General features: G+C 42.4%; 1 protein-coding gene across 9 annotated transcripts in view; it reads left to right on the forward strand.

Moving 5' to 3' along the window:
- Positions 1 to 3,248: 3,248 nt before the first annotated feature.
- The window catches only part of abi1 (abl interactor 1), a 51,277-nt gene continuing 28,575 nt past the window's right edge, over positions 3,249 to 25,950 (forward strand). For 2 of the 9 annotated variants that reach the window (XM_012964547.3, XM_012964550.3), the window contains exon 1: positions 3,249 to 3,535. In XM_012964547.3, the coding sequence (XP_012820001.1) occupies positions 3,419 to 3,535 (117 nt within the window). In that variant the 5' untranslated portion in view covers positions 3,249 to 3,418. 9 annotated transcript variants of the gene reach the window in all.

Genomic DNA, 25,950 nt, shown 5'->3' on the forward strand with positions numbered 1-25,950 from the left:
GCTGCCTAATAGCCAATCTTAGCCCTTATTTGGCACCTCCATGAACATTATGATGCTTGTGTTGCTCTCCAAGTCATTTTATATTTGACTGGATGTTCGGTTGGATGTGGCCATTGTGTGACTTGCACCCAACATCAAGGTCATTATCTGAAAGGTGCTGATTAAAAATTGTTGTGAGTATTAGTGTGACAGTTGCAGTCACCCTAAATGACAACCAAATATTTAAAGCCAGAGAGTAGCAGAAAGTGGTCTGTGAATAACAGCTATACGTACAGGAAGAAGTAAAAAAGGGAAAAGATTGCGGAAGGTATAGGGCAATTGTTTGAAGTAGCAATTAGAAAAGAGGAAAATGCCTAGTCTCCCCCGCAGCCAGTGGGATGTGAGAGAAAGAAAAGCCATCATGAGAGAGCACAGGTTTATTGGCATTTTTTATCATGAGAAGGACACACATTCTGTCAAATAACAAAACAAATCAATATAGCACAAGAGAGGGGAGATAGGAAGCAAGTTGGATTCTAAATAAGATTATTGGGCAGAGGTGTAAATGGCTTGAACAAAGGCAAAGTACTGAGAGGATGAAAGCAAATGTGGCAGGAACAAAGATTTGGGTGGATATCACCATTATTAAAATCAAGAGAGGAAGTGGGCACAAGATCTGAAATGGCTGTGCTTCTCTAAAGCAGCAGTAGATGGAGAAGTAAGATTTTGTAAAAAGCCAACATTTTGGAAAATTCATGGAAAAGATTGTTTGGTGGGCAGGCAGGGTAAGATTAACATAAATGGACATAAATTAACACAGATCTATCAGATGTGAACAGTAACACCAAAAAATAAAAGTAATTAAAATATAGTTTACTGTTGTGCTGCACTGTTAATAGTCCTGTGTGTACTGGTGGGGATGCAGGGCAATTAGGCAGATATTAGTCGCCCGCGACTAATCTCTCTGTGTGCCACTGCCCTTAGGGATTAACATTGCTGAAGCACACAGATGTCAACTACTCCCCATGTCACACAAGTAATAATCTAGTCTTGGTGTAAAACTGAATTCCTCTTCACTCTCAGCACCCAAAATGTCACACCCTTTAAAGAAATTATAGTGGAATAGCCTGATGAATGCTTGTCAGGTGATTTAGATGCATCTCTGGGGGTGTTGCATGAAGCTTTGTGGCAGTGCTCTATTCATATACAGGTACCCAAGTGCCTGTGCCCAAGGTGGCAATCTAGAGAGGTAGCCCACAGGTGCCTATATATATTTATATTACGGATGCACCATATCCACTATTTTTGGATTCGGGTGAACCCCGTAAAGGATTCGGCCAATACCGAACTGAATACGAATATGGAAAGGATATGGAAGGGTTAAAGAGCCTCATAATAAATGTTCAACTTCCCTGTTTATGTGACAAAAAGTCACGTGATTTTAAGGATTTGGTTCGGCCAGGAACATGAATTCACCCAAAAAGGATTCGGCCAAATACCAAACCGAATACAAATACTAATTTACATATGGAAATTAGGATATGGAAGGATTAATGAGCGCCATAGGAAATGTTCAACTTCCGTGCTTATGTGACAAAAATTCACGTGATTTTAAGGATTTGGTTTGGCTAGGAGAATGTATTTGGCCAAATCCTGATGAAAAAAGTAGAATCTTACCCAAATCCCGAACCGAATCCTGGATTCGGTGCATCCCCTATATATATACATACCCCCCAAGTGTCCCAGTTTTTACAGCGCAACCCGCTGTCCCAGATTGTTCAATGAATGTCCCGCATTACGAAAATGCAGAACATTCATTAAACTATCCAGGCCAGCGGGATGCGCTGACTGCAGCCAAGCGCTCGGGCTCCGTCTAGTCCTGTGGCTCCTGCTTCTTATTCTGCTCCTCGTATGGCGGTGACAGGCCCTTTTATAAGTTTGCGCCCGTGCGTATGTGTGACGTCACACGTACGCACGGGCGCAACCTTATAAAAGGGCCTGTCGCTGCCATAGAAGGAGCCGCATAAGGAGCAGGAGCCACAAGAAGCAGCGTCTATGTGGGGCACTGTGTATGGGGGGCATTTACTATTGGAGGTACTCTCTATGGGGGCAATTGGGGGCTACTGTGTATGGGGGGCATTTTCTATTGGAGGTACTCTCTATGGGGGGCATTGTGTATGGGGGGAATTTTCTATTGGAGGTACTCTCTATGGGGGAAATTGGGGGCTACTGTGTATGGGGGGCAATGTGTATGGGGGCTACTGTCTATTGGGCCATTGGGGGCACAATTTTAACTATTTTAAAAATAGGGTGTGGAAATTGGGGCGTGGCCACAAAGTGGGCGTGGCCAAACAAATTTGCCGTGCTGCGCGCACCAACTCTTTTTGTCCCTCTTTTCATTTTTCAAATGTTGGGAGGTATGTATATATAGATATATATTTGCAGCTTAATCCAGAGTTAAAGCCAAGGTGGAGGGGGGGTTCTTTTCTCTTCTGTGATAGTTGAGTACGCAGACTGTGAAGGTGGTCTGGGGGCCGGTGCCTAGGGCAGCACCGAGCCCGGATAGAGCTGCTTTGTGGTAGCCTTTCCCAGGCCCCGTCCTGTGGTTGGGGGTGATGACATGACTGGTCAGGCTACAGGCCAATCAGGGAGAGACACCTTATTGTGACTGTGCTTTCAAGATGATTCAGATGGGCCAGAGAGGTTTATAATATTAGCAGCAAGTGTATTGCCTGTAATAATAATGGCCCAGCCCCAGCTGGTGTGCTACTGGCCCAGAGGCAACCCTAACCTTACCGCTAACCTTGCCCCCAGTACAGCCACACTAGCCCTGTGCCATTACCCCAAATGGTAACGTGAAATCAGGTCAGAACAGGGTTACCACCTGGCAGCTGCAAATGCCAATGTTATAAACATGAAAATCAATACGATTAGAGCAGAGCTGGTATTTATTGTCAGAAAAGGTGGCAACTCCCAGCCTGTAATATGCTAGGGTTGGCTCATCCTCATAACATGCGCTTGGCATTAAAACCCACATAACATTTGCGTGGGTGCATGTAACGGCATAGTACTTCCTATAACAAACTGTATGGCCCTCATAGCCACAAGCTTACTTAGTCATACTATAAAGCACAGAACCCTGTATTGCTACTACACAGCAGCCCCACTGTGAGGAGTTTCTACATATCCCAAAGTGCTTTGAGTGGATTTCCTGGTCACGGCGCCCACCCCACAGCAACTCCCAGAGTGCTCTGCGCAGGTTTCCTGGTGACAGCGGCGAGCTGAAGGGGCGAAGCGCTTTTGAGGGGAGGAGCCTGGGGTGAAAGCGAGGCTGGGAATCCCAGAATACCAGGCTTGAGCAGGCAGGCAGCCTGGCGGGTGTGGACTTAGCTGTTCTTCCCTCAGTGTAAAAGGAGGAAGCGATGCGCAGGGCTGGAAGATGGCTGAGCTACAGATGTTACTAGAGGAGGAGATCCCCGCCGGGAAGAAAGCTCTGATCGAGAGCTTCCACAACCTGACCCGGGTGGCCGACTACTGCGAGTCCAACTATATCCAGGTAAGCGGCGGGCTGGTCAGCACCCTGTATTCGGGCGTGTTTATGTCAGTGAAAGGGGAGGGGGGGCAGGAAGTGGGGCATCCTGAAACTCAAACATATCCAACTGGCGGCCTTGCTAGGGCTGCATATAGACAACAAGCGGCTGCCAGGGGCTCATGGGAGTTGTAGTTCGCTTACAGTTGCGGGGCTACAGATCGGAGCCCCCTTGGAGGGAGTACTTTCGGTATGGAGCCTGTGTCAGTGCTAGCGGCTGTGGGTGTATCCCGGTTCAGCCCATAGGGTGTTGCCCTTTTTTTTTTTGTTTGATTGTGAGTCACCTCCCAGAGATCTCCCCTGGGTGCTGTAAGGCAGGAGGGTTATGGAGCGAAGCCCTAGGCACATGTCTCTGGGGCTGCCCTGCTGCCATTAATATGGGGCTTTGTGTCTCCTGCCTGTCTAGACACAGCCGGGAAGCATTGCCTCTCCCTGGGAAGGACTTCAGGGAGCCTTTGTCTAGCAGCTCAACTCTAGGGTTCCTCTACCCAGGGGCTGCCTTTATAACAAAGCCCTTACACCTCTAGCCTTCTGGCTTTCCATTTATCATTATTCTTATAATATTCAATGGTGCCAGTGCAGGGATGGGGTTAGGCAGGGCCCTGTGCCCTGTATTGGGCAGTGTTTAAATGGCTGATGTGCACCCTTCTATTGTACAGCGCAGCAGTATATGCCGGCACTTCATGTTACTATTAATGATATAGATACACACAAGTAAGAACACAAGGGTGTTAGTGTCAGTCTGTCGCTTCTATGTGGCAGGAAGGGCTCTGTAGTAGTATTGTATTACAGGAACTTTCATTCTGTTGGTCAGCATTTATGAAGGTGATTTCAGGTACAGAATGGTCAGATACTCACCCTGCCTTATATCAGGGGAAATAAAGTGCTGCTCTGTATGCTGGAACCCTGCTGTCCAGGTGCCTGTTTTCTGTTGCCTTGAAATTAACCTTTACTATGGCATGGAGAGTTTTTATTTTATTTTTTTATTGTAACTTTTTATTTTTAGTTATTTTTACATTGCAAAAGACACACTGTAGTTGGCTTTGTGAAATCGCATACTTCAAGTACTTCGAAGTATACTTCGAGTATAGCAGTGCAAAGTGTATTTATGTTGTCCAGACAGTGATAGAAAAGAAAACAACAACAATATGAAAAACTGTATAAATGTAATAATAATCAGTTGGATGCACAGTAAGAGGGACAGAGGGGTGTGAGTGTGACAGATCGGTTCAAAAGAAGAACTTTTCAGAGTTTTTTAAGGGATCATGTTGGGCTGGGTGTAGGTAAAGCAGTCAGGAGGCCAGACCTTGTAGCTCTCACAGTGCCCAGACAGCCATATACTGAGCTATTGTATTCTGGAGAGTTGCTATCCCATATTCAGTGATCCTATTGGTACTAACTGTTTCTTCAGGTAGGGTTTATTCGCTGCAGTGATCTGTCTGATATGTTTGTTTTTATTTTTCTCTTCAATAAAATTTCAGTTACAAAAGAAAAAAAAAAATCAGGTAGGGATGGTGAATCCCAGGGTTTTCCACTTGGATTCTATTGGTAGTTGTGCAGCTGTAAGAATAGGATTAGCCAAAATGTGGCCGCTTCTGCGGGCATGGATAGTTTTGTGCCAAGACGATTTGTCATTTTTTTTTATTTCACAGTTCTCAGGCTGGGAATTGAGGCCGCTTGCTAGTTGCTTGGGCTTAATTACCATGGCAACCAGGTGACAGCTTGGAATTCCGAATGGAAAGTGGATATAGGGGGCATTATCAGACAGATAAGCAATAAAAATGTAATAGCAATAGATTTGTGTCATAATCCACATGTTAATGGGTTTTGGTGTCCCAGACTCCAGCCTTCTTGATCTGCTGCTGAGGAGAATAATAAATCAAATTAGTCTGAAATTATAATCATGTTACTTAGATTAGGTCCATGCTAAATGTTTATTTAAAGGGGAAGTTTAATGAAACACATCTTTTACTTTCAACAAAGTAAGAAATCACCCCCATAACTTTGGGATTGAGCATGTATGTTATGGGGGTTGTTTCTTCCTGAATACAAAGTGCCATTTATATTGCTATAAGCTAGGATTATATTATTACAGGTATGGGCTGTATTAATATCACACATTTATAAAGTGCTGACATTCTGCAAGGATGCAATATTACAAAAGGCACAAGAACTGTTCAGAAGCAACAAAGCTACTGTGGTGCATGTTGCAATTATTTGACATGTGAATAAATCCATCAGTTCTCTTTTTGAGCCAATGGGCTGCTGTGCCATAGAGCTGAATGTGAGGCTTTGCGTCAGACAGCATTGTGGAATGACAGCTGTGGCATAGCCTCTGCTTGATGCGAAAGCCTTTGCAGCTTTCTTGTAAAATGTATTTTTGGCTCAGGGATACAGTTGTATGCCATTCAGTATAGCTTAATGTTTGTAAAGAGGTAAGCTAGATAAGGGATCTTTCCATAACCTGGAGCATTAAAGGGGTTGTTCACCTTTTAAATTAACTTTTCGTGATGTAGAGAGTCCTATTCTGAAACAATTTGCAATTGGTTTTCATGTTTTTATTATTTTTGTTTTTGAAATATTTAGCTTTTTATTCAGCAACTCTTCAGTTTGGAATTTTAGCAGCTATATGGTTGCTAGGGTCCAAATTACCCTAGCAACCAGGCAGTGGTCCAAATGAAAAACTGGAATAAGAAAAGCAGTGGGTCTGAATAGAAAGATAAGCTGTAAAAAGTTACAATAATTATGAAATTGTAGCCACAAAGAGCAATAGTTTTTTGGCTTCCGGGGTCAGTGACCCCCTTTTGAAAGCTGGAAAGAGTCAGAAGAGGAAAGCATATTATTCAAAAATGATTTTGAAAAGAATTGCTAGAAGTGAAGGTGTGAAGGTGAACCACCCCTTTAAGGCCTATGTCACACCATTTTCTTCTGCCCAAAAAGGCACACTTGTGTGTTTTTGGGCAGAAATCCTCCCTGTATGGGCAACTTCCTCTCTATGAACCGATAATAACTGATGACATCACTAAGGACTGTTTATAAGGATATCATTTATAGATATTTATGGCTGATGTGTATTGAAGACCGTAATAATGCATTGAATAAAATCTTGCAGCTTAATGTGGCAGTAGATGGTCATTGCTTAGTTTATAAATGATGGCACTTTGTTAATGGTATTGACTTTAGGATGGTCTCCAGTTGCACAGATACGTGGGTAATACTGTGCCATTCACTCAGGTCAGAAGTCACATTGTTTTGGTAAGAAATGACAAGAAGAAATGGCAAAACAGTCAGGCTGGAAAAAACTGCACCTTTGTGACTTGGTATTGATTATTATAGTTTCTTCAAGAAATAAGAGTAATAGAATGAATGAGGGTCAAGGTAACTGCCTTCTACAGGATCCTGCTGCATGTGGCCATAGCCTCAGTTCAGACACATTGACAGAAACGAGATCCTCTGCACTCACCCATTAGTAATATATATAGGACATACATAAGACATTCTGTGCATTAAGCTACCAAGCAATGCCCTCCCCAGTGATTGTTTGTCCATATATTGCAATATATTCAAGCTGGCCAACTACATCAAAGTCATCCCTGGTCTGGCCAGTCCTACACTCACTTTCATCTGATTCATTAAGGCTTTTCTATAGGGGCTAAGTTTTACGTGCAACTTGCTTTCTATGGTTTTCACCTGACAGAAGCTGGAATATCTCAAATATATGTATGAGAGAAATGGCTGCTTGGCAGTGACTAGTTAACAAGACTCCCCCTGATTGAAATAACATAAGAATCCCAGGCCAGAGAAATCTAACAATATTCTGGGCCCCCAGGTAGACACAGTCCCAGACTATCCCATGGCACAGTCTGCATTTGCATGTATGCGCTTAATCTTTCCCAGGACTGGGTCATTTATATCATACTACTGACTGTATACAAGTATTCGTACTCTGTACATTCTTATATGAACGCCAATGCATTTACAGCTTTCTCCACTCTGATGGCATGTTCATCTCTCATGACTCGACTACTCATTTCTTTTGTCACTCCTTTGTTGTACCTGATAAGATGTTTAAAATAAATAAAACCTATAAAAATAAACACAAGGTTTCATTTATCAAAGGTAGTTAGATCTCAACAAAGAACTGGTTTCTCCCGCAGATCAAGATTTTTTTTAAATACTTTGCAAATTTTCTCGTTCATGTGTTCTTACTCAAGAATGGAAAACACACTAACCGTTCTGTGGCATTTTTCACATGGAAAAAAAAGTACAAGCTTGCATAAAAATTACAATCGGATCATAAAAAGAGACCTTGTGGGTCAGATTTGTAAAGGCACAATCACACAAAATTTGAATTGTTGGCAAAGCAATAATGCCGGTGTAAAAATCACTTGGGGTAATAAAAATCTGGCCCAGTCATAGTCTGGTTTAAGGGTTAGGTCACCAAAATTTTTTTGGTATGATGTAGACAGTGATATTCTGAGACAGTTGGTCTTATTTTCTATTTTTTTGTGTCTGTTTGTGTTTTATTTAGATTTTTGTTCAGTAGCTCTCCAGCTTGGAATTACAGCAGTTACCTGGTTGCTAGGTTCCAGTTTGCCATAGCAACCACACAGTGGTGTGAATAAGATGAGTAGGAGAGGAAATAAGTAGAAAGTAACAATAACATTGCAGCTTTGCCAGGCTTTTGGCTTCCGGGCTAAGTGATTCTTGATAATAGAAAGGCAGCAATCATATATACTTATATATTTATTTTCAAAGAAGTGGACATTCTATAAGATGCTAAAAACCTAAAAGCAAACTACCCCTTTTGGCTTTTTTTTTGCAGTGAGAAATTTGACTCTTATCTTAAAGTGACATCTAACTAATTGTGGAGCAAAATCTGCTTTGTGAAAAAGGTATTGCTTGGTTAGCTTGTACAAGCATTCCACCATTTTGGCCAGAGTAGGACAGGTTTATTAGCATTTTTAGATGGGTTTAGGTTAGGGCAATCACGGCTGCACCTACTTGAGTTAATGCAAACTTACAAAAAAATAAGCTCTCTGTGCAGAATAGCATATGCCCATAGCATTGGTCACTTTAATTGTCCATGGCATTTTATAATAAGAGCTGCACTATGGGTTTCTCAATTAGTCAATTTTATGAGGAGGCAGTGTAGGAATATTCATTTTAGATAAAGGCTAATTGATTCCTCAGTGAGACACTTGCTATGGTCCTGTGGTGTATATGTGTTTTCCGCTGGATGGCAGCGGCTGACATGCCCCGTGTACTGTTAAGACGGTCGCACAAAAAATTGTTCCCACCCTCCACTGACGTTCAGGACTGAATCATCAGATAAGGAGGTAGAAACAATAGAAATTCTACCTCCTTCTGCCGATTCAGCCCTGAACGTAGATTTTGCTCGGGTGCCTTCAATGGCGCCTGATCGACGAGTTTTGGCATATCGTTCGCCTCGTCGAGCCGCCATACACACAGCGAATACCGTGAGTGTATGGCCGGCTTAACATATATGGATGAGAAACCCAATATCTAAATCCTTCTACTACCTTTTTGCTTTAACCCCTATGGAACATTTCACCTATTTTGCACAGATATGTTTGTTTACTGAGAGAGCCGTGCCAGGCTACGGGTGAAGACACATGGAATTACTAGCAGCAGCTACTTGTTGTGGCTACTAAAATAGACAATGCTGATCATTTACTGATAATTGTCTCTACATGTGTTTTTAGCAGAGGCAATTCTCAGTATTGTCTATGGCAGGGTATTTTCTGGCATTTAGTAGCCGTGAAAAAGTAGCTGCTACTAATAGCTTTGTGTGTCTTCACCCTAAATGTGAGCTGGTAGACTTGTAGTTTGATTCACAGTTCTACTTCATAGGGGCCCCACCCTGTCTGTCAGCCAGCGAGAATGATACGCCACACAATCACAGTATGTGCACTTTGGTGTGACTGGCACGTTGTGGTCAGTCTGTGTAACTCCAGGGCAGGGCAACTGCTAGAGCAACAGATTCCACTCAACATATCAGTTTGGCAGTTTATCTAAACGAAAAATAAAGCCCAAACATCATTTTGCCTGCATCCTCCTTATATTAATTAGGGCTACAGTAGTAACTGCTAATAAATAAATAACTGTCCTGTACATTGTATGAGTGGAAGCTGCTGTGCTGCTACAGTAAACACTGTCCCTAGGCTTATGTAAAGGAGCACAAATTTTAAATTTGTCTATAGATAATATATGCTTGGATATCGGTCATCTCGTCAATTGGGCACCGTTGAAGGCGCCCGAGCAGAGCCATGTGTTTAAGGCTGAATTGTCAGAGGGGTAGAATTCCTATTGTTTCTACCTCCATATCCGACGTTTCGGCCCTGAATGTTAGTGGAGGGTACGAACAATCTTTCCTGCTACCAATGGTCGCAGGAAAGATCTTTATAAATAAATGTTAATAAGAATAATTGTAACGTGTATAGCCACATTAAATAAGACACATGAATCTGAGCAGTGGAGGGCCTGAATAGAAAAAATAAGAAATAAAAAGTAACAATAACAGTAAAACTGTAGACTCACAGAGCAATGTTTTTTGACCCCCATTTGAAAACAGGAAAGAGTCAGAACAAGGGTATCAATTAGGGCAGGGGTACACGGGGAGATTAGTTGTGCCGCGACAAATCTCCGTTGTCACGGGTGACTAATCTCCCCGCAATGCCATCCCACCGGCTAGAATGTAAATCGCCGGTGGGATGGCATACGCGTCGCTGCTATGTCTTCAGAGGAAACTTCGGGTGGCTGCAGGACATCGTAGCGACGTGTATGCCATCCCACCGGCGATTTACATTCTAGCCGGTGGGATGGCATTGCGGGGAGATTTGTCGCGGCATGACTAACCCGTTTCCCCCTGCAAGCCGTGTAACATAGAAGTGACATCTCACTGAGGTTAACATGGTTTAAGATTACCATTCGGTTTTTATGCACTGTGCCCCTGTGCTGCTCCATAATATTCTGCATAATGCCAGATGTCTTGGCTCCAGCATCAGATATGGGTTTGATGCCTTTCCCAGATATATCTGCCAGATATATATAGAGCCCCCCCACCCCCAACTACCCTAACTGCTTTTTGATTGTTTTATTGTGTTTCTTACTGTAGATAAGAATCGAATGATTTGATTTGGATTGGTTGTCCCTGCAATCTCTGGGGCTGATAAAGTTACACATAGTGACATCTGGTTTCCCATTCAATTAATCCAAAATAATTAGTTGCTGCTTTGGCTTTTAAGTTGAGTGAGATGCCATTGCGAGGGAGGAATTTCCGGTGTGGCTACATCCTCTGGGAGTTGTCCAGGAATGGGGGGCTGCTATCATTAATGGAGTATCATTCCATTCTCTAGACTTGCTGAGTTTGTTGTCTCTCATTGATCTCAAAGGATAACTTTTGCACTTTTCCTTGGCTGTGTGTTTGCCCGTTCCCAGAGAGACCGACTGGAAGAGCCTGTTTATCCTCCCCCACCCTTAACCGTTCGAATGCCAGGGTGGTGTCGCACTCATACCCTAATCTTTCATTTTGATTCCAACATTTTTATTTATTTGCATTGCACCTTCCTTATGTTTTATCTGCCATTACTGAGGTGCAAGGGTTAGGGCTACTGGGAACCGCAGTTTTGTATCTTCTCTAGCTATGGGAATGGAAGCCTCTCGCTTTTACGTAACAGAAATGAAAAATATGTCCAGTTAAATATTAATGTAAATACTGTACTTGGCTACACAAAGCACACACAGTTAACTGTATCCTCTCCCTTATATTGCACTACTATACACAGCTAACTGATCTCTTTTCTGCCCTTTTGAACATACTATGGGGAAACAATAGCTTTTTATGGGTAGTATTATCCCATAAATAGAAAGTAAAGTAGTAGAATATGATATATTGCACGCACAGAATCATCCTAGTCTGCATACTCACAAACAGTCCTATTTCTAGAATTGATAGTGGCATTTTCTATAACCTTTAATGGGAGAATATGAGTGCTTATGTCAGTCCCCACTGTATGTAAGAATTGGCCATGAAGGTTAAGTGCCCCATTAACTTTATGTTGTGTAATACGGTTCTTGGGAAGTGTTTACGCCCGTGCCTACTTGGTAACGTAACATGCTATCAGTACAGTATTTCAAGTCCAGATATTGGTAACATTTATAAGCAAATGCAGGTACACAATACAATATTCTTAGCTCACAATGAGCATTGCCTTATCATCCTTACTTAGGTCTTACATTGACCTATATAAACGCAGCACAATGATGATGTGAATGTGTTCGACTGAAAGCCCATAGATATCCCTCCACTGTGTGATTTAGTGAAGCAGCTTGGCCCCGGGAAGGAATGTGTTAAGAAAACAGGAAAGAACCGTTCACATATATGTTGTGAGCAGATGCTAAACTGCTTCCTCTGCACAACAAATCCACCCAGGTCAATCCTTCCTATCAATGTGCAACTGGGTGCAGCCATATTGCTTGCCAAACCCTGAAGTGCCATTTAATTGTAACCCGGAGTATTCCTCCCTGTATAGGTATATAGGGGGACTATTTATTCCACCGTGGAACATGTGTAACTCAGCGAACCTTAATTTAATATTCCCAGTGGAACATAATGGAAGTCAAGCTGAAAACAGAAGGGGAAATTTAGGTTGATCACACAGACACAGATGGGGGCTGAATTGCAGTATGGTCAGTGCAAACAGCACTGTGCTGCATAACACATATTACAGCTGGAGGGTCTGTTAATTTGTTTATATCCTACCGTACAACCAGTTTTCATTATTATTGTAATGATGGTATCAGATGGCTTTCAGCTGGCTAAATAGTACCCAAAGTCTCCCCTATCCTGCCACCCTACATTGACTTTAATAGAAAGATCTAACGGCACCAATATTTTTAGTATGAAAGTGCCAGCACGCCAGGTGCTATATATGGGCACTTTTTTGCTGTCTGAGGTGCACAGCTACCTGATCTTTAGTTATCTACACCTTATATTTAGGGCTGTATTCAGGCCCAGTGCTTTCTAAGGCACTCTGTCCCATCCCCTACCCTTGCCTATTGGCAAACATGCAGGATAGTCTGTATATGTCCATAGTTCTGCCATCGGATTAAGCTGCAACTGTTTGTTAGGGGGCTGGGAGATTATTTTTTGTAAATGTTCCTTTTCCTATATAGGTACCTGAGGGAATGCTTCCTAAAGCTGCTACTCTATGCTTGGGCGCCTATATAGTAATATATGAGTGCTAACATCTAGAATAGTCTGTAGCAAGAGGAGATGAACTTTAGAACATCACATCAGCGATGATTGCACATTTGGGCTTCTGGCTGTTTTGGAAGGCACTTTCTTGGCCAGAGGGAGAAAGTCATTGGCAATGTTCCATCCCTCCTTTTTGTTCTTCTATTGCAATATTGACCAGATCAGTAGCATAGATAGGAAGGGTTAGCAACACATCCCCCCCACACGTCTAGGAAAAAGAATTTGTTTTGCAGGCAAAAAAGTGAAATTACTAGTTGAGACACTACGCAGTGTGTTGTATCTATTGTTATTCCCCTGGGTGACCCACCCAGACATGCAGTGCTTTTCTAAATCTATAACCATAATGGTTAAAGAACCCTTTGTGTATGCTTCCCCATAGAGATTAGTGTTGGGAAGAAGATTTATCAGCTTACCTATACAATCATCCATCCAGGGTTTTCAGTTTGAGAATCACGATTTTTGTTTTTTGAGTGACATTTTATTTATATATAATCTCTTATTAGTAAATAATGTATAGGGAAGTGTGAACAAATTTCTAAAAATGTTATATATGATGAATATCTTGCTTATTGCAGGATCTGAATAAAATCTGTTGTATATAATGGAATCTGAATGGACTGATGCAATGCATGCTTCTGTCTTGGACCTTAATCCTAGAACTCTACATGTATTTTATAGAGGTTTTTCAGGGATCATGGCTTTGGGTCATGACTTTGTCACAACCTAAAAGATAACTGAATTTAAGTGTCATGAAAAGCATCTGAAAAATGTAAGTCTGTCAGCCTGGGGAATGAATACTTTTCTTACTATGGTGCACAAATTGCCCCTTTTGAGCCATTCATCCTGTCATCCTGTTGCCTGTCAAATGAGTGTTTTTGAGTTTTAGCATAAGGTGGATTCCCTAAAAGTAACTGACAAGCTGAATTGCCACAGTAGGGCGCTTCTCTATAGAGAATTTGCCCCATGTGCCATAGGCCCAACAACAGTGACAACACATGAGGCAAAGATCTGAGCCAGCCAACCTAATGTGGCAGTTGAGCAAAATACTTAGCATCCACTCACCCTTTAGATTGTAAGTTCTCGTGAGCACAGTCCTATACTGTGACCTTAAATGCTTAGTCTTACAGTTTGATAGAATCGCTGGTGTGCTTTTTATATTTGTTCTAGTTCCCCCTAGTTAACTTTGTTGGTTTTCAAAATATAACATTTTATATTTTGAAAATAAACAATATGTAGGTCAGTGGTAAATCTTTAGACATAGAGGTTAGAAAGTTTGACTGGCTACCGTACCACCTGACTATATTGGCATGGGGGATCAAGCATTATCAATTTCTGTGGGTTGGTAAAAATGAATGGTAAAATAAAAATGCTTGTATGGTTACAGTTCTAGTGTATGGCCTCCATTTGGCCCAAGTACTGTATGGCTGTACCAGTGTATGGTCACCTTTAAAACGATGTTGGGGGCAAAGTATATAGCCTGGAGAACAAGTGAAAATAGTGACCATCGTGTTAGGACTTTGCTTTGCTACATAAGGCCTAAGCTCAGGGTCCTCCCTAAACCCATGCTGGGGGAAAGCTTTAGAATGGGAGATTATAGCTGTTTAAACAGACAGTACAGTATCAACCCTCTGTGTAGCTATCAATATAGAACATTATGGGGCAGATTTATCAAAATGTGAGTTAATACATAAAAACTTACCCATGTTCTGTTCATTGCTATGGGATTTTTAGAAGTGCATTTATCAAATGGTAAACTCTGCCCCTGTATATTATGAAATTGACAAGTATGAATGGGTACTATTTTAACTAACAGCTTTTTCCACCCCCATCAGGCATCCTATTTAATTGCATAATCTGCCATTGATGCAGCTGGAAGGAGGAGGAAAAGGAAGAGAACTGAAATGCTAAGCTGCTGTGCAATCAGCCTATTGGTACATAAGCCTTAAATGCCTTCCCTCTGCATTTAGTGCATTGTACTGCTGGGTGATAATACATTTACACTCGCTAAGGTGAATCTGAAAATGATCCAGAATTTTCCATTGATTAGAGAAACATAATGGATGGCATGCTTTCAGTAATGCTTTATTGATGGATCAGGAGCATTAACTGGCTCTGCTCTGATCATTGCCATTTCCTGGCTGGCCTGCATTCAGCATATATAGCTTATCTAATACGAGGCAAATGTGTCTGGCTACCAGTAAAGTCTAAATTTATATAATAACAGACTCTTAATGCTGCAATTACACCTACACAGAAGCAGTATTTCTTACTCTCTAACTTGAAGGTAGAAAGTTCCAGAGAGTCATACTTATCCACAGTCGTTGTGCAAAAAAATAAAATAAATGAGATTTGTTAGAAGGTACTTGTGTCAAAAGCTACTCATATAGTTGTGCTCTGCTTTACTTTTCCTTCCTGCCTCCTCTTCAGAAGTGAGTGCACCTATTGATGCAGAGAACTCTGGAGCTACCGCTAACCGCCAAAGGTGGTGGTGCCTGTGTCCATTGTTGCTGTGCTTAAATTAGCGGACGCACAAGTCCTTTTGAGAGTAATTGCCCAAAGTGATGGCAACCAGAGCAGTTTTGCTGGATTTAGGGGGGAAAATGCTGCAATCGGGGGGAAAATACACAGTGCTTGTGTTCAAAATTGTACTTTGCACATACTACTTTCAGGTCATATATGAACCCTCCTGTCTCCTAGTTGACTTTGGCACTTCGTAGTGTCTCTAACTAGGCAGTATGCAAAGTATCCTAAGTATCCTTAGTACATGTGTTTTGCTATCATCACCTTAAAGGGGAAGGAAAGGCTAAGTCACTTGGGGGTGCCAAAATGTTAGGCACCCCCAAGTGACTTATATCGCTTACCTTGTACCCTGGGCTGGTGCCCCTGTTAGGAGAAAAAAGCACCAGCCCAGGGTACAAGTAGGAAGCGCATCCTCCTTCCTTTCTCTTCTGCCGGCGAAATCCGTCGGCCGGCGCATGCGCAGTAGAGTGAAAAGCTGTCTTTAATGTTTAAGTTCGGCTTTTCACTCTACTGCGCAAGCGAAAAGAAAGGAGGAAGCAATGGCTGCTACCCCGGGCTGGTGCTGTTCTCTCCGTACAGGGGCACCAGCCCGGGGTAAAAGGTAAGCGATCTAAGTCACTTGGGGGTGCCTAACATTTTGGCACCCCCAAGTGACTTAGCCTTTCCTTCTCCTTTAAATAATCCAGTAGGAACCAAAGACTTGTGGCCCAGGAGACCTAATCTGCCAACATGAGGGCATTAACAATTCTTCATCAGAGCTTTACATTGGGCCCATTAAAAAACTTCCTTTTGAGAAGAAGGTCAATTTACAGATGGATCATCTTCCAGTTAACAGAATTTCATTTATTGGGATGACCTTTTTGTACATTATGATGTACAACTATGCTTACACATCATAATGGGTATTTGAGAACTTTACCCACTCTTTGTGTGGTTTTTCCAACATACAATTGTCCACATTGGCATCTCAAAACATATAATAATTCATGTATTCTATCTATCTATCTTCCTCTATCTCTATGTACACTCTCCCACATACGTACGTACATAGATACATAGTATGTGCTGTATAACATTGGAGCTAGCATGGCACAGAGTGAGCGCAGTGTTCTAAAGCAGTGCATTATAGCAAGGAACAGCTATTAGCCTCCCACACCACTGATTGTTTCTCTTTTTCTGAAACCTGCCTGGATGTGCCTATTTAGTTATGTTATAAAAAAGCAGCTAAGTGACTGCGCAGCAGAGACATGCAAATTAAAATCTTTACTTCTGAAAAAAGGGTATTTTACTGGCAATGCTTTCATTCTAAATGGATATTGTATTATTGATAAAAAATGGTAAACAATGTTTACTTTAATTTTTTTTACCATGTCATATAACATACGATTTTTTCATGCTTTTTTGTGGTTCTGTATCAGACAAACTATCTTCTCTCACACCTTGTGTGGTATATCTCTCAGAGACCACGCCAGCTTGCACTGATTAGTTTCCCTTTGATATGGGATAGAGCTAAGGTGGCCATACATGTTAAAATAACGATCTTTCCTGCGTCCATTGGTTGCAGGGAAGATAATTTAGAAGTTGGAAGATATGCAGGTACAAACGAGGTAGAATTCTATCTCTATCTGACAATTAAGCATTAACCTATCACCAGTGTTTGGGTGCCTTCAAAGGTGCCCAATCAAAACCAAAACCGATTTGAGTCCTTCACTCTGGTAAGCTGCCCTAATATGCCCTTGTATAGGGACTCCCGATCGGCCTCCCCAACTGATATCTGGCCTTCTGTGATATAGTGCCAGTATATGAATGGTATTCTTCTCCAGTAACCTTATGTTTAGAAGAACTTATAGGGATCATCTCCCGATATCGCCCACATTTGCTTATTAGAACGACGGGTATAGCGGTCAGTCGGTTCGGAGACCGCATCAATGAGCCAATGTGGTCCCCGATCCGACTGATTTTTAAACCTGCCCGTTCGATATCTGGCCAATTTCAGGCCAGATGTTGGTCTTTAGTGCCCATGCACGGGCCAATAAGCTGCCAAATCGGTCTAAGGGGCCGATATCAGCAGTTAGAATTGGCCCCTGTATGCCCACCTTAAGGGCTGTGACAGACAGGGAGATTAGTCGCCGTGCGACAAATCTCCCATAAAATGCCATCCCACCGGCGATTGTAGGACTCTCTAAACAAGGCAGATATATCTGGGAAAGGCATCAAACCCATATCTGATGCTGGAGCCAAGACATCTGGCATTATGCAGAATATTATGGAGCAGCACAGGGGCACAGTGCATAAAAACCGAATGGTAATCTTAAACCATGTCAACCTCAGTGAGATGTCACTTCTATGTTACATGGCTTGCAGGGGGAAACGGGTTAGCTTTCTTAAGGGCAGGGGTACACGGGGGGAGATTAGTCATGCCGCAACAAATCTCCCTGCAATGCCATCCCACCGGCGAATGTAAATCACCTGTGGGATGGCATACGCGACGTGGCGATTTGCCGAAGTTGCCTTGAGAGGAAACTTCGGCGATTTCGGCACACGTATGCCATCCCACTGGTGATTTACATCTCCCCGTCTGTCACAGCCCTAAAAGCGCTGTCTATTCTTCCTTCCATCTCACGGTCAATAAATTACTTTTATGTGTAAAAAGACTATTGTGAAGCATCGCATATCTGGTTGGTGTTCTGTAAATGATGTAAAATAATAAAAGGACCTTGAAACATGTGACTCATTGTGCAGGGCAGTGTGGGTCAGTGTAAATACTGATGGGGAGATAGCAGCGCAAGTGTTGGGTAAGCTAAATAACACACACAGAACTGCACTGCTCAAGGACTAAAGAGAGAGACAAAAGTCTGACAAGTAGAATGCCAATCAGAAGGCACATAATGTGTGGGGTATTCACTGTATGAGCTTGCTATGTACTGCCTGCAGGGAACACAGCTTGTATACCATATGGAAACTGGTTTGGGCTGCAGCTTATATCTATTAAAGGAAAAGTAACACTAAAACTTTTTAACTAAAAAAATCTATTCTACCCTGCCCCAATAATTGCCCTTTCCTACAAACCATTTATTATTTTGAATGCTTTAGTACAAAATACTAGAGCTGGGCGGTATGACCATAAATTTATATCACTGTATTTTTCAAAATTATATCGGTGTCACGGTATTTGACGGTATTTTTTTTTTCCATGTATGATTAGGTGTTAACCCCATTTCCTAATAAATTAGAGAATAATTACTGCAGTATTGAAAATCAGAGTCAGGCAAGTGAAGGATCGACAACAGAAAGTCATAAGGTAAATCAGGCAGGCTTAGTTTCCCAGGCAAGGCCGCAGACAACATAGCACAGGAGGAGGCGTTTGATAGCTTTAAATACCCCCTATGCATGCGCAGAACCGGCACCGTCAGCGCGTCACGGACGTGCACGCTTTGACATGTATGTGCGTGTGCAACGTCCCGCGGACAACAGGACGCGCACGCAAGGAGGCACGCGAGACCGGGCCGCACGGGTGAGTACCCTGACACCCCGGTATTGCGGTATCTGAAAAATGAATATAGTTTAAAAAAAAAAAAACACCGGTATTCGGTATTATACGGTATATCGCCCAGCCCTACAAAATACCTGTTAAAAGTTGGCTTCCGGTCATTTGAAGAAAGGCGATACGGCGATGCAAGGGAAGTATCATGGGAAGTGTCCACTATGCAGCAGTCGATTGATCAAGCCTAGCTTGACTCCTTCCTATACAGAAGGAAGGCTAGGCTCGATAGTGGACGCTTCCCCTGATACTTCCCCTGCATCGCTACTATTTATTACTTGTTACTTTATGTCCTTCTTTATTCATATTCCAGTCTCTCTTTCAAACCATTTCCTGGTTACTAGGTTAAATTGCAGTAACTAGGACCAATTGCAGATTGACTAAGAATAGCTCTCTCTTCATCATAACAGTTAATGTAAAGCTGAACAAACCCTTTAAAGGACAAGGGAAGGTATGTCAAAATGTTAAACACCCCCTCCTCGTCATCACTTACCTGATACTCTGGGCTGATGTTCCTGTTTGCTGAATACTAGGCCGACTTTGGGTACTTTTGTAAGGGCACCACATTGCCCTCTTCTCTTCGGAACTTGTCAGCATGAAAAGCCAAACCTAGCAGGCCAGTGGGTAAAGAGTAGAACAGAAGAACTGGAAGAAGATGGTGACTCGGTGCCCTTACAGAAGCACCCAGGATTGGTGCATTTTTTAGTGAACAGGAGCTGGAGGGGCGCCTTAAATTTGGTCCCCCCCCCCTTCACCTTTAAGTGGTTACAGTCTGTTCCCCATGATCCCTTCCCCCATATTAACTACAAATTCATAACATAAGTGCATTATTGCCTGGTAGCAAGGCTACATATTTTGGTTATGATGGAAGGATGGTTATTTGGTTATGATGGAGGAGAATAATGAAGGTGTTGGGAGGCTGAAGCTGGCCATACACGCACTGATATTATTGTACTAAAGAAGGTTTTGTGTGATATTCGTGCGTGAAAAAGCCTTGGAACAACGGTCGCCTGGTCGATCGGGCGCCATTGAAGGCATCCCAGCAAAGTCATGTGCAAAGGGCTGAATCATCAGATAGTGGTAGAATTCCTGTTGTTTCTATCTCCATATCTGATGATTTAGCCCTGAACGTTAGTAGAGGGTAAAACGATCTTTCAAAGATCACGATTGTAATGTGTATGGCCACCTTTAGCCTAGCATAGACACCCAAGTGCCATATATTAGCTCACCTATGGATAACTATCTTTTTGTAGCTTCCCAAAATAAGAATGTCCATTATAGTACACTGCACTTAATCACATAGCTAACTAGGGTATATATGTGGGGCTTGTTAGGGTGAAGACAGAGGCAATTCTCAGTATTATGGAAGGGTATTTTCTGGTTTTTAGTAGTCGTTACAAGTAGCTGCTACTTAGTAGTTCTGTGTGTCTTCACCCTTAATATAGTCAGCATTCCAGTACATTAGTGACGCAGCCAAGGAAGACTGTGGTGTTGGTGGGTCTCTAATTACTGGCTCCCAACTGAGTGTAGAAGTGTGAAGAGAATATATAAACTATGCCTTTTATGTTGTGTGTTGGTTCAGCTGTTCTTTGTAAGCAGAAAGTAAGGTGGGGTGGGGGCAGGAGTGGAAAGGAAGGGTGTACAGCTTTGTGCTGCATTTTGAACTCCTCCAACAAGAGGAAGGCTACTGTTTCCTTCCTGCCTGGAGCTGTGACTTGTAGCTACCCGATGGCACACTCACTGCTGCAATGTTTTGTGCTGCTGGGAATGAGAGCCATGTCATTATATCACTGGGACATGCATTGTAATCTACATAGGAACAGGGAATTTGCTCTCGGGGGTGGTTTGTGTGGGTAGCAACTTACAGCTATTCATCTTACAGTTGAAGGCCTCTTTCACACTGCAGGTTTAAAATAAAAGCTACACACACACAATTTTACTGCAGAATTGTGCTCAGGTTGGGTTTAACTGTGCCTGTATACTATTGGTACCCCTCTGCACAGATTTCTATTAGCCGTCACTGCAGCACTGGTTCTTAGTATCAGTTACTGCACCAGTGAAGCTTACAATCTATGACTAATTACTATTTACTAATTATCTAATTACTATTAGCCATCATTTTTATAGCTACAGCAGCACTGGGAAGGTTGTTTATCTTGGCATCAGTTCCTGCACCAGTGGAGCTTGCAATCTAAAGGTAGCCATACACTGTAAGATCGCTCGTTTGAGGTCGGCAAGCGAGCGGATCTTCTTCCAATATGCCCACCTATGGGTGGCCGATATCGGGCTAATTTGATTGTTTGCCACTAGGACCCAATTGTGATCTGTCCAATTTCAGGCCAGATGTCGTAGAGGCACCTCTGTGGTGCAGATACATAACCAGCTAAAATTGGCCTGCTTATGGCCACCTTTAGGGGCTAGCATACACACACAGAATAATGGCGCAAGTAGCCCTTTGAGAACCACATGACATAAGAAGGAAAGGTACAATTGCGGGGTGGTGCACTGGCTTGGGGTAAAAGGTAAGCGATACATTTTGGCACCCCCCAGTGAGTGTATTTTTCTTTTTCCTTTAAGCAGCTGGAAATGTGAAACCCAGTTATTAGGAGCCAGTTAACCTACAGGTTTGGAACATTCTTCCAGGGTTGTTTCTGCTGCAGCCTGTAGAATTCTGTTAACGGAGAATGAAAGGCTCACACAAATGTTAGAACTTGTTGCACAACCCTCCTTCCCCCCCACCCAGTCCACACCAGTTTGACCCCAATCCCTAAATCTGCCCAGTTTTCATTATTTGTTAAAGAAAAGCTCCCTTGTGGATTCTTGAAGGTGGTTTATGATACTACAGAGATGCCTTTAAAAGGAGAGCTGTGGCCAGATAGCAGTTGAACATTAGAGGCCCCCATAACTTAAGTTTTAGTTGCCTCGCGAGGCATTTTCGGCGATTTGCCGAAATCGCCTGCGCAGCATGTGCCATCCCACCGGCGACTTACATTTTTGCCTGTGGGATGGCAACCCGGGAGATTAGTCGCCCACGAACAGGGAGATTTCTCGCGGGTGACTAATCTCCCCGTGTGCCAGAGCCCTTAAAGGAAAACTTTGCTCCCCAGAATGAATACCTAACTAACGGACAAATAGCGTATATCATATTTAGTGGCCTATTAAAGAATCTTACCAAACTGGAATATATATATCCGTAAATATTGCCCTTTTACATCTTTCTCCTTGAGCCACCATTTTGTGATGGGTTGTGTGCTCCCTCAGAGATCACCTGACATTTAATTTAGATGAAGCAGGCTTTTACATATAAAAGTGGTATATTGTGGTATATTTTTATAGAGACCTACATTGTTAAGGGGTATCATTTTCCTTTTAAGCTTTATAGTGACTAAATAAATGGGGCGGAGTCTGTGGCCCTGAGAATTCCCAGCCAGACTTGGCCAATCATGTGATAGTAAGGATGCAGTTGGACAGGCTGCACAGAATCTTACATAGAAATGCCACTGACTGCCTCTGTGTGTAAAGACTTTACACGTAACCAGTGCAGTCATTATGTGTAATCTGTGATTTTACTGACTTCTAGAAAGTATTTTGATTTCTTCTTTTCTTGCTGAGGGACTTTTGGGAAGGGTAAATTTGCTTGGCTCCTGCTGTACATGAGCTTGCACTGACATGTTTTACTCGGCCCAAATGTTTAACACGTCACATTTCTGCTTTGGGGGAATTTTCGACAGTACATAATATTCCCTGGAATTTCTACTACTCTACCACACACTTACATAGAAGATGAGATTGGCAGAAAATACTGTCCATTTAACATCAGCCGCCTAACACCTAGTGACATCTAGGCACACAAAATAAATGCATCTTAAGCTGTCTCCCAATTTACCTCAAAGAGGGAAAATGCCTTCCTGACTTTAAAAGGGCAATCGGACCAGTCCTTAGATCAGCTTTGTAGTTAAAGGACAAGCAAGTGCTGCTACACTGGGTCAAAGTGTTCAGTATCCAACAGTGAATTTAGGTAGAGAACTTATATCTGTTACAGGTATGGGACCTGTTATCCAGAATGCTCTGGAATTGGTGTATTCTGGATAAGGTCTCTTTCTGTAATTTGGATCCCCATTCTTCTGTGTCTACTGCGACATAATTTAAACATTAAATAAACCCCATAGCATAGTTTTGCCTCCAATAAAGGAGTAATTATATCTTAGTTTGGATCACATACAAGGTACATTTTTTTTGTAAACATGAGAATTATTTGCTTATGATGAAGTCTGTGGGAGATAGGCTTCCTGTAATTCAGAGCTTTTTGGATAATGGATCCCATAGCTGTATTATGAAAATCCCTTAGCAAGGGATTCCTTTTGTGCTTTGGAAGGACCTACTGGTAAATAAAGCATTAGATAGATGATTATATGACCCCTGTATATTTATACATAGTTATCATATCACCCCCCCTTAAGCTCCTCTTTTCCAGCATAAACAGACCCAACCTGGCCAGTCTTTCTTCTTAGGGCTCTGGTACACGGGGAGTCTTTTTCGGCGATTTGCGCGAAATCGCGCCGCCGCGTCTGCCATCCCGCCGGCGACTTACATGTTCGCCAGTGGGATGGCAGGGGGAAGGCAACTCGGGGAGATTAGTCGCCCGCGAGCAGGGAGTTTTGCCGTGGGCGACTAATCTCCCCGTGTACCAGAGCCCTTAAGCTGAGAAAAGATAAAGAAGATCTTAGTTAAGTTGGCCATAGGCTTAAACATCTGCTCATGTGGCTCACAGAGATCTTTCAAGTGGCTACCAACCAATAAGCTTCTGACTCTGAATGGGCCAAGGCAGCCGTTGAATTTATTGTCCTGCGTACGGCCGGCTTTAGTTGCTCTTTTCTGGATTCCCCCCCTTTAATAATATTGCTTTTCAATAATAGAGAGCAAACATCATCGCATACCAACACCATCAATATGAGCACTATTCTATAAAGTAAGAAGCACAAGGCAAATTGTCTCTTGATAGTTGTTTTTCACACTTCTGTCCTTAGGCTCCAGAGTGATCTGTGAGAATGTAATGATCTACAAGCCAAGGTTATAAGGACAAGAAGATAAGGCTTACTCAGCATGTAGAAACATATATAGGCAAGAAGTCATGGGCATGTAAACATATTTTCAGATATTTTCACAATTTTTTTATTTTATCATAGTGTGTGAATACCCTTAGCTACTTTGCATTGCTGTCTGAGCTTCCCCTGATATTTTTTATTTTCAGTATCTGTGTATAACTAAATGTGACTATACATGGACAGACTTTAGCAGCTGATTCTGCTCCTTAAGTCCAAGTCAGCAGTTTATCTGCCCATGTATGAGGCACTCTGACGGGCCTACCTGACTGATATCTGTCCTAAATCCGGCAGATGTCAGTCAGACAGGTTTAAAACATCTTGTTGAAATGATGACAGTATCAGTTCCTTGATGTGTTCCTCACCCCCAACGACCTGTGTCCATAGGGCCAAATAATTGTATTTGTCCTATATACCCACCTCAAAGATCCGCTAATTTGGCAACCTCACCAAAGAGCAGATCTTTCAGTGTATGGCCAGCTTTAACATGGACAGGAAAAGTAACACTAAACATTTTTAAGTAAAAAAATCTATTCTACCCTGCCCCAATAATTGCCCTATCCTAAAAAATTTTAGTGTTACTTTTCCTTTAAAGTGGGTCGCTCTTGTTACTGGACTGGACAAACCCATGATTCGGCAGTGCATCACAACACAATCAACTTGAGCATAGATTCTCTTAAATTGTGATTGATTATCACCATCATAAAAACATGGTGAGCCTAGGCCTGTACAAGGGGTTACACACTTTGCTTTGGACCTACTGTCACTTGGGGCATCTATCTGGGAACTGTAACATCATTATCTCTTCTTGATGGAGCTCAGGGTGCACCTACTTCTTACCACCTGTCCTGTTTCTCCTAAATCTGTCTTTCTAATGACCTAGCCTGCTGTTTGGCTGAGTTATCATTACTGGTCTGGCTTCCTGCAGCAAGTTGCCTACTTCTTTAGGAGATCCCATCTATGTGTTTATTATATACCTCTAGATGAATTGGCTATGGCCCTAGGAGCTACTAGCAGCTATATTTCCTCCTTGAACTATATCTCCTGGTTACTTAATACCTTCTTTATATCTGTTGTGTATACCCAAATGTAGTGGTATTTACCATTCGCTTTGCACCTTATGTGTTAAGTTAGGTGTGTGTGCCTGTTTGTCAGGTGTGCCTACAAGAGTTATGTGCATGGCATTGAAGAGGGCACAGTTCTGCCATCTTTTTTCCATCTAGCATAGTGCCTGATTGTGGCTGAGCCCTACTATATCCAAGCTAAATATCTTGTGTACTAAGTGCCCGTGGTTTTCTGTGTGGGAAGTCTGCGATGTGCTAGATATAATAAATAAGTGCCTGCGTTTTTGGCTTCAAACTCTGAGGCCCTGTAGAATAGCTCAGTGTGTGGAATGCTGTGCTGTCTGCATACAAATGCGCCCAGTGCCTTTTGTAAAACGACAGCTGTATAATGTAAGTAGGAATTATCTCTTTTACACTCGCAGCTCAGGCTGCAGCTAAAATCACATGTATTTGCGTGCCCATTTTGTGCCCTGGATTATCTGCCAGCTTATACAGTAACGCATTTACTTCTTTGTGCAAGACTTCTGTTAATTAGGTCATGAAGAAGTGGTTAAATGGGGCTCAGTCTTTAAAGGCTAAATTAAATTATTATTGGATTATAAGGTCTTATTTTTGATTGGGACGTCAAGAAGGTGACCAGACTGTGCTTAAAAATATTTACTTATAAAGCCGGAGGAGTTGGCACAATGGCGGTATATTCCTTTCTGGTGATTTGAGGATGGTTAGGTTAGCGCAGGGCATTATGGAACAAGGTGCCATGTCTTAGTAGAACTTCCCAGCAGGTACAGCAAATTATTATGTATTTACTAATTATCTTTAAAGGAGTGGTTTGTCTTTAAGTTAATGTTTAGTTTGTTATAGAATGTCCTACTACA

The sequence above is a fragment of the Xenopus tropicalis genome, chromosome 6 (genome assembly GCF_000004195.4).
Source record: "Xenopus tropicalis strain Nigerian chromosome 6, UCB_Xtro_10.0, whole genome shotgun sequence".
NCBI classification, from domain to species: domain Eukaryota; kingdom Metazoa; phylum Chordata; class Amphibia; order Anura; family Pipidae; genus Xenopus; species Xenopus tropicalis.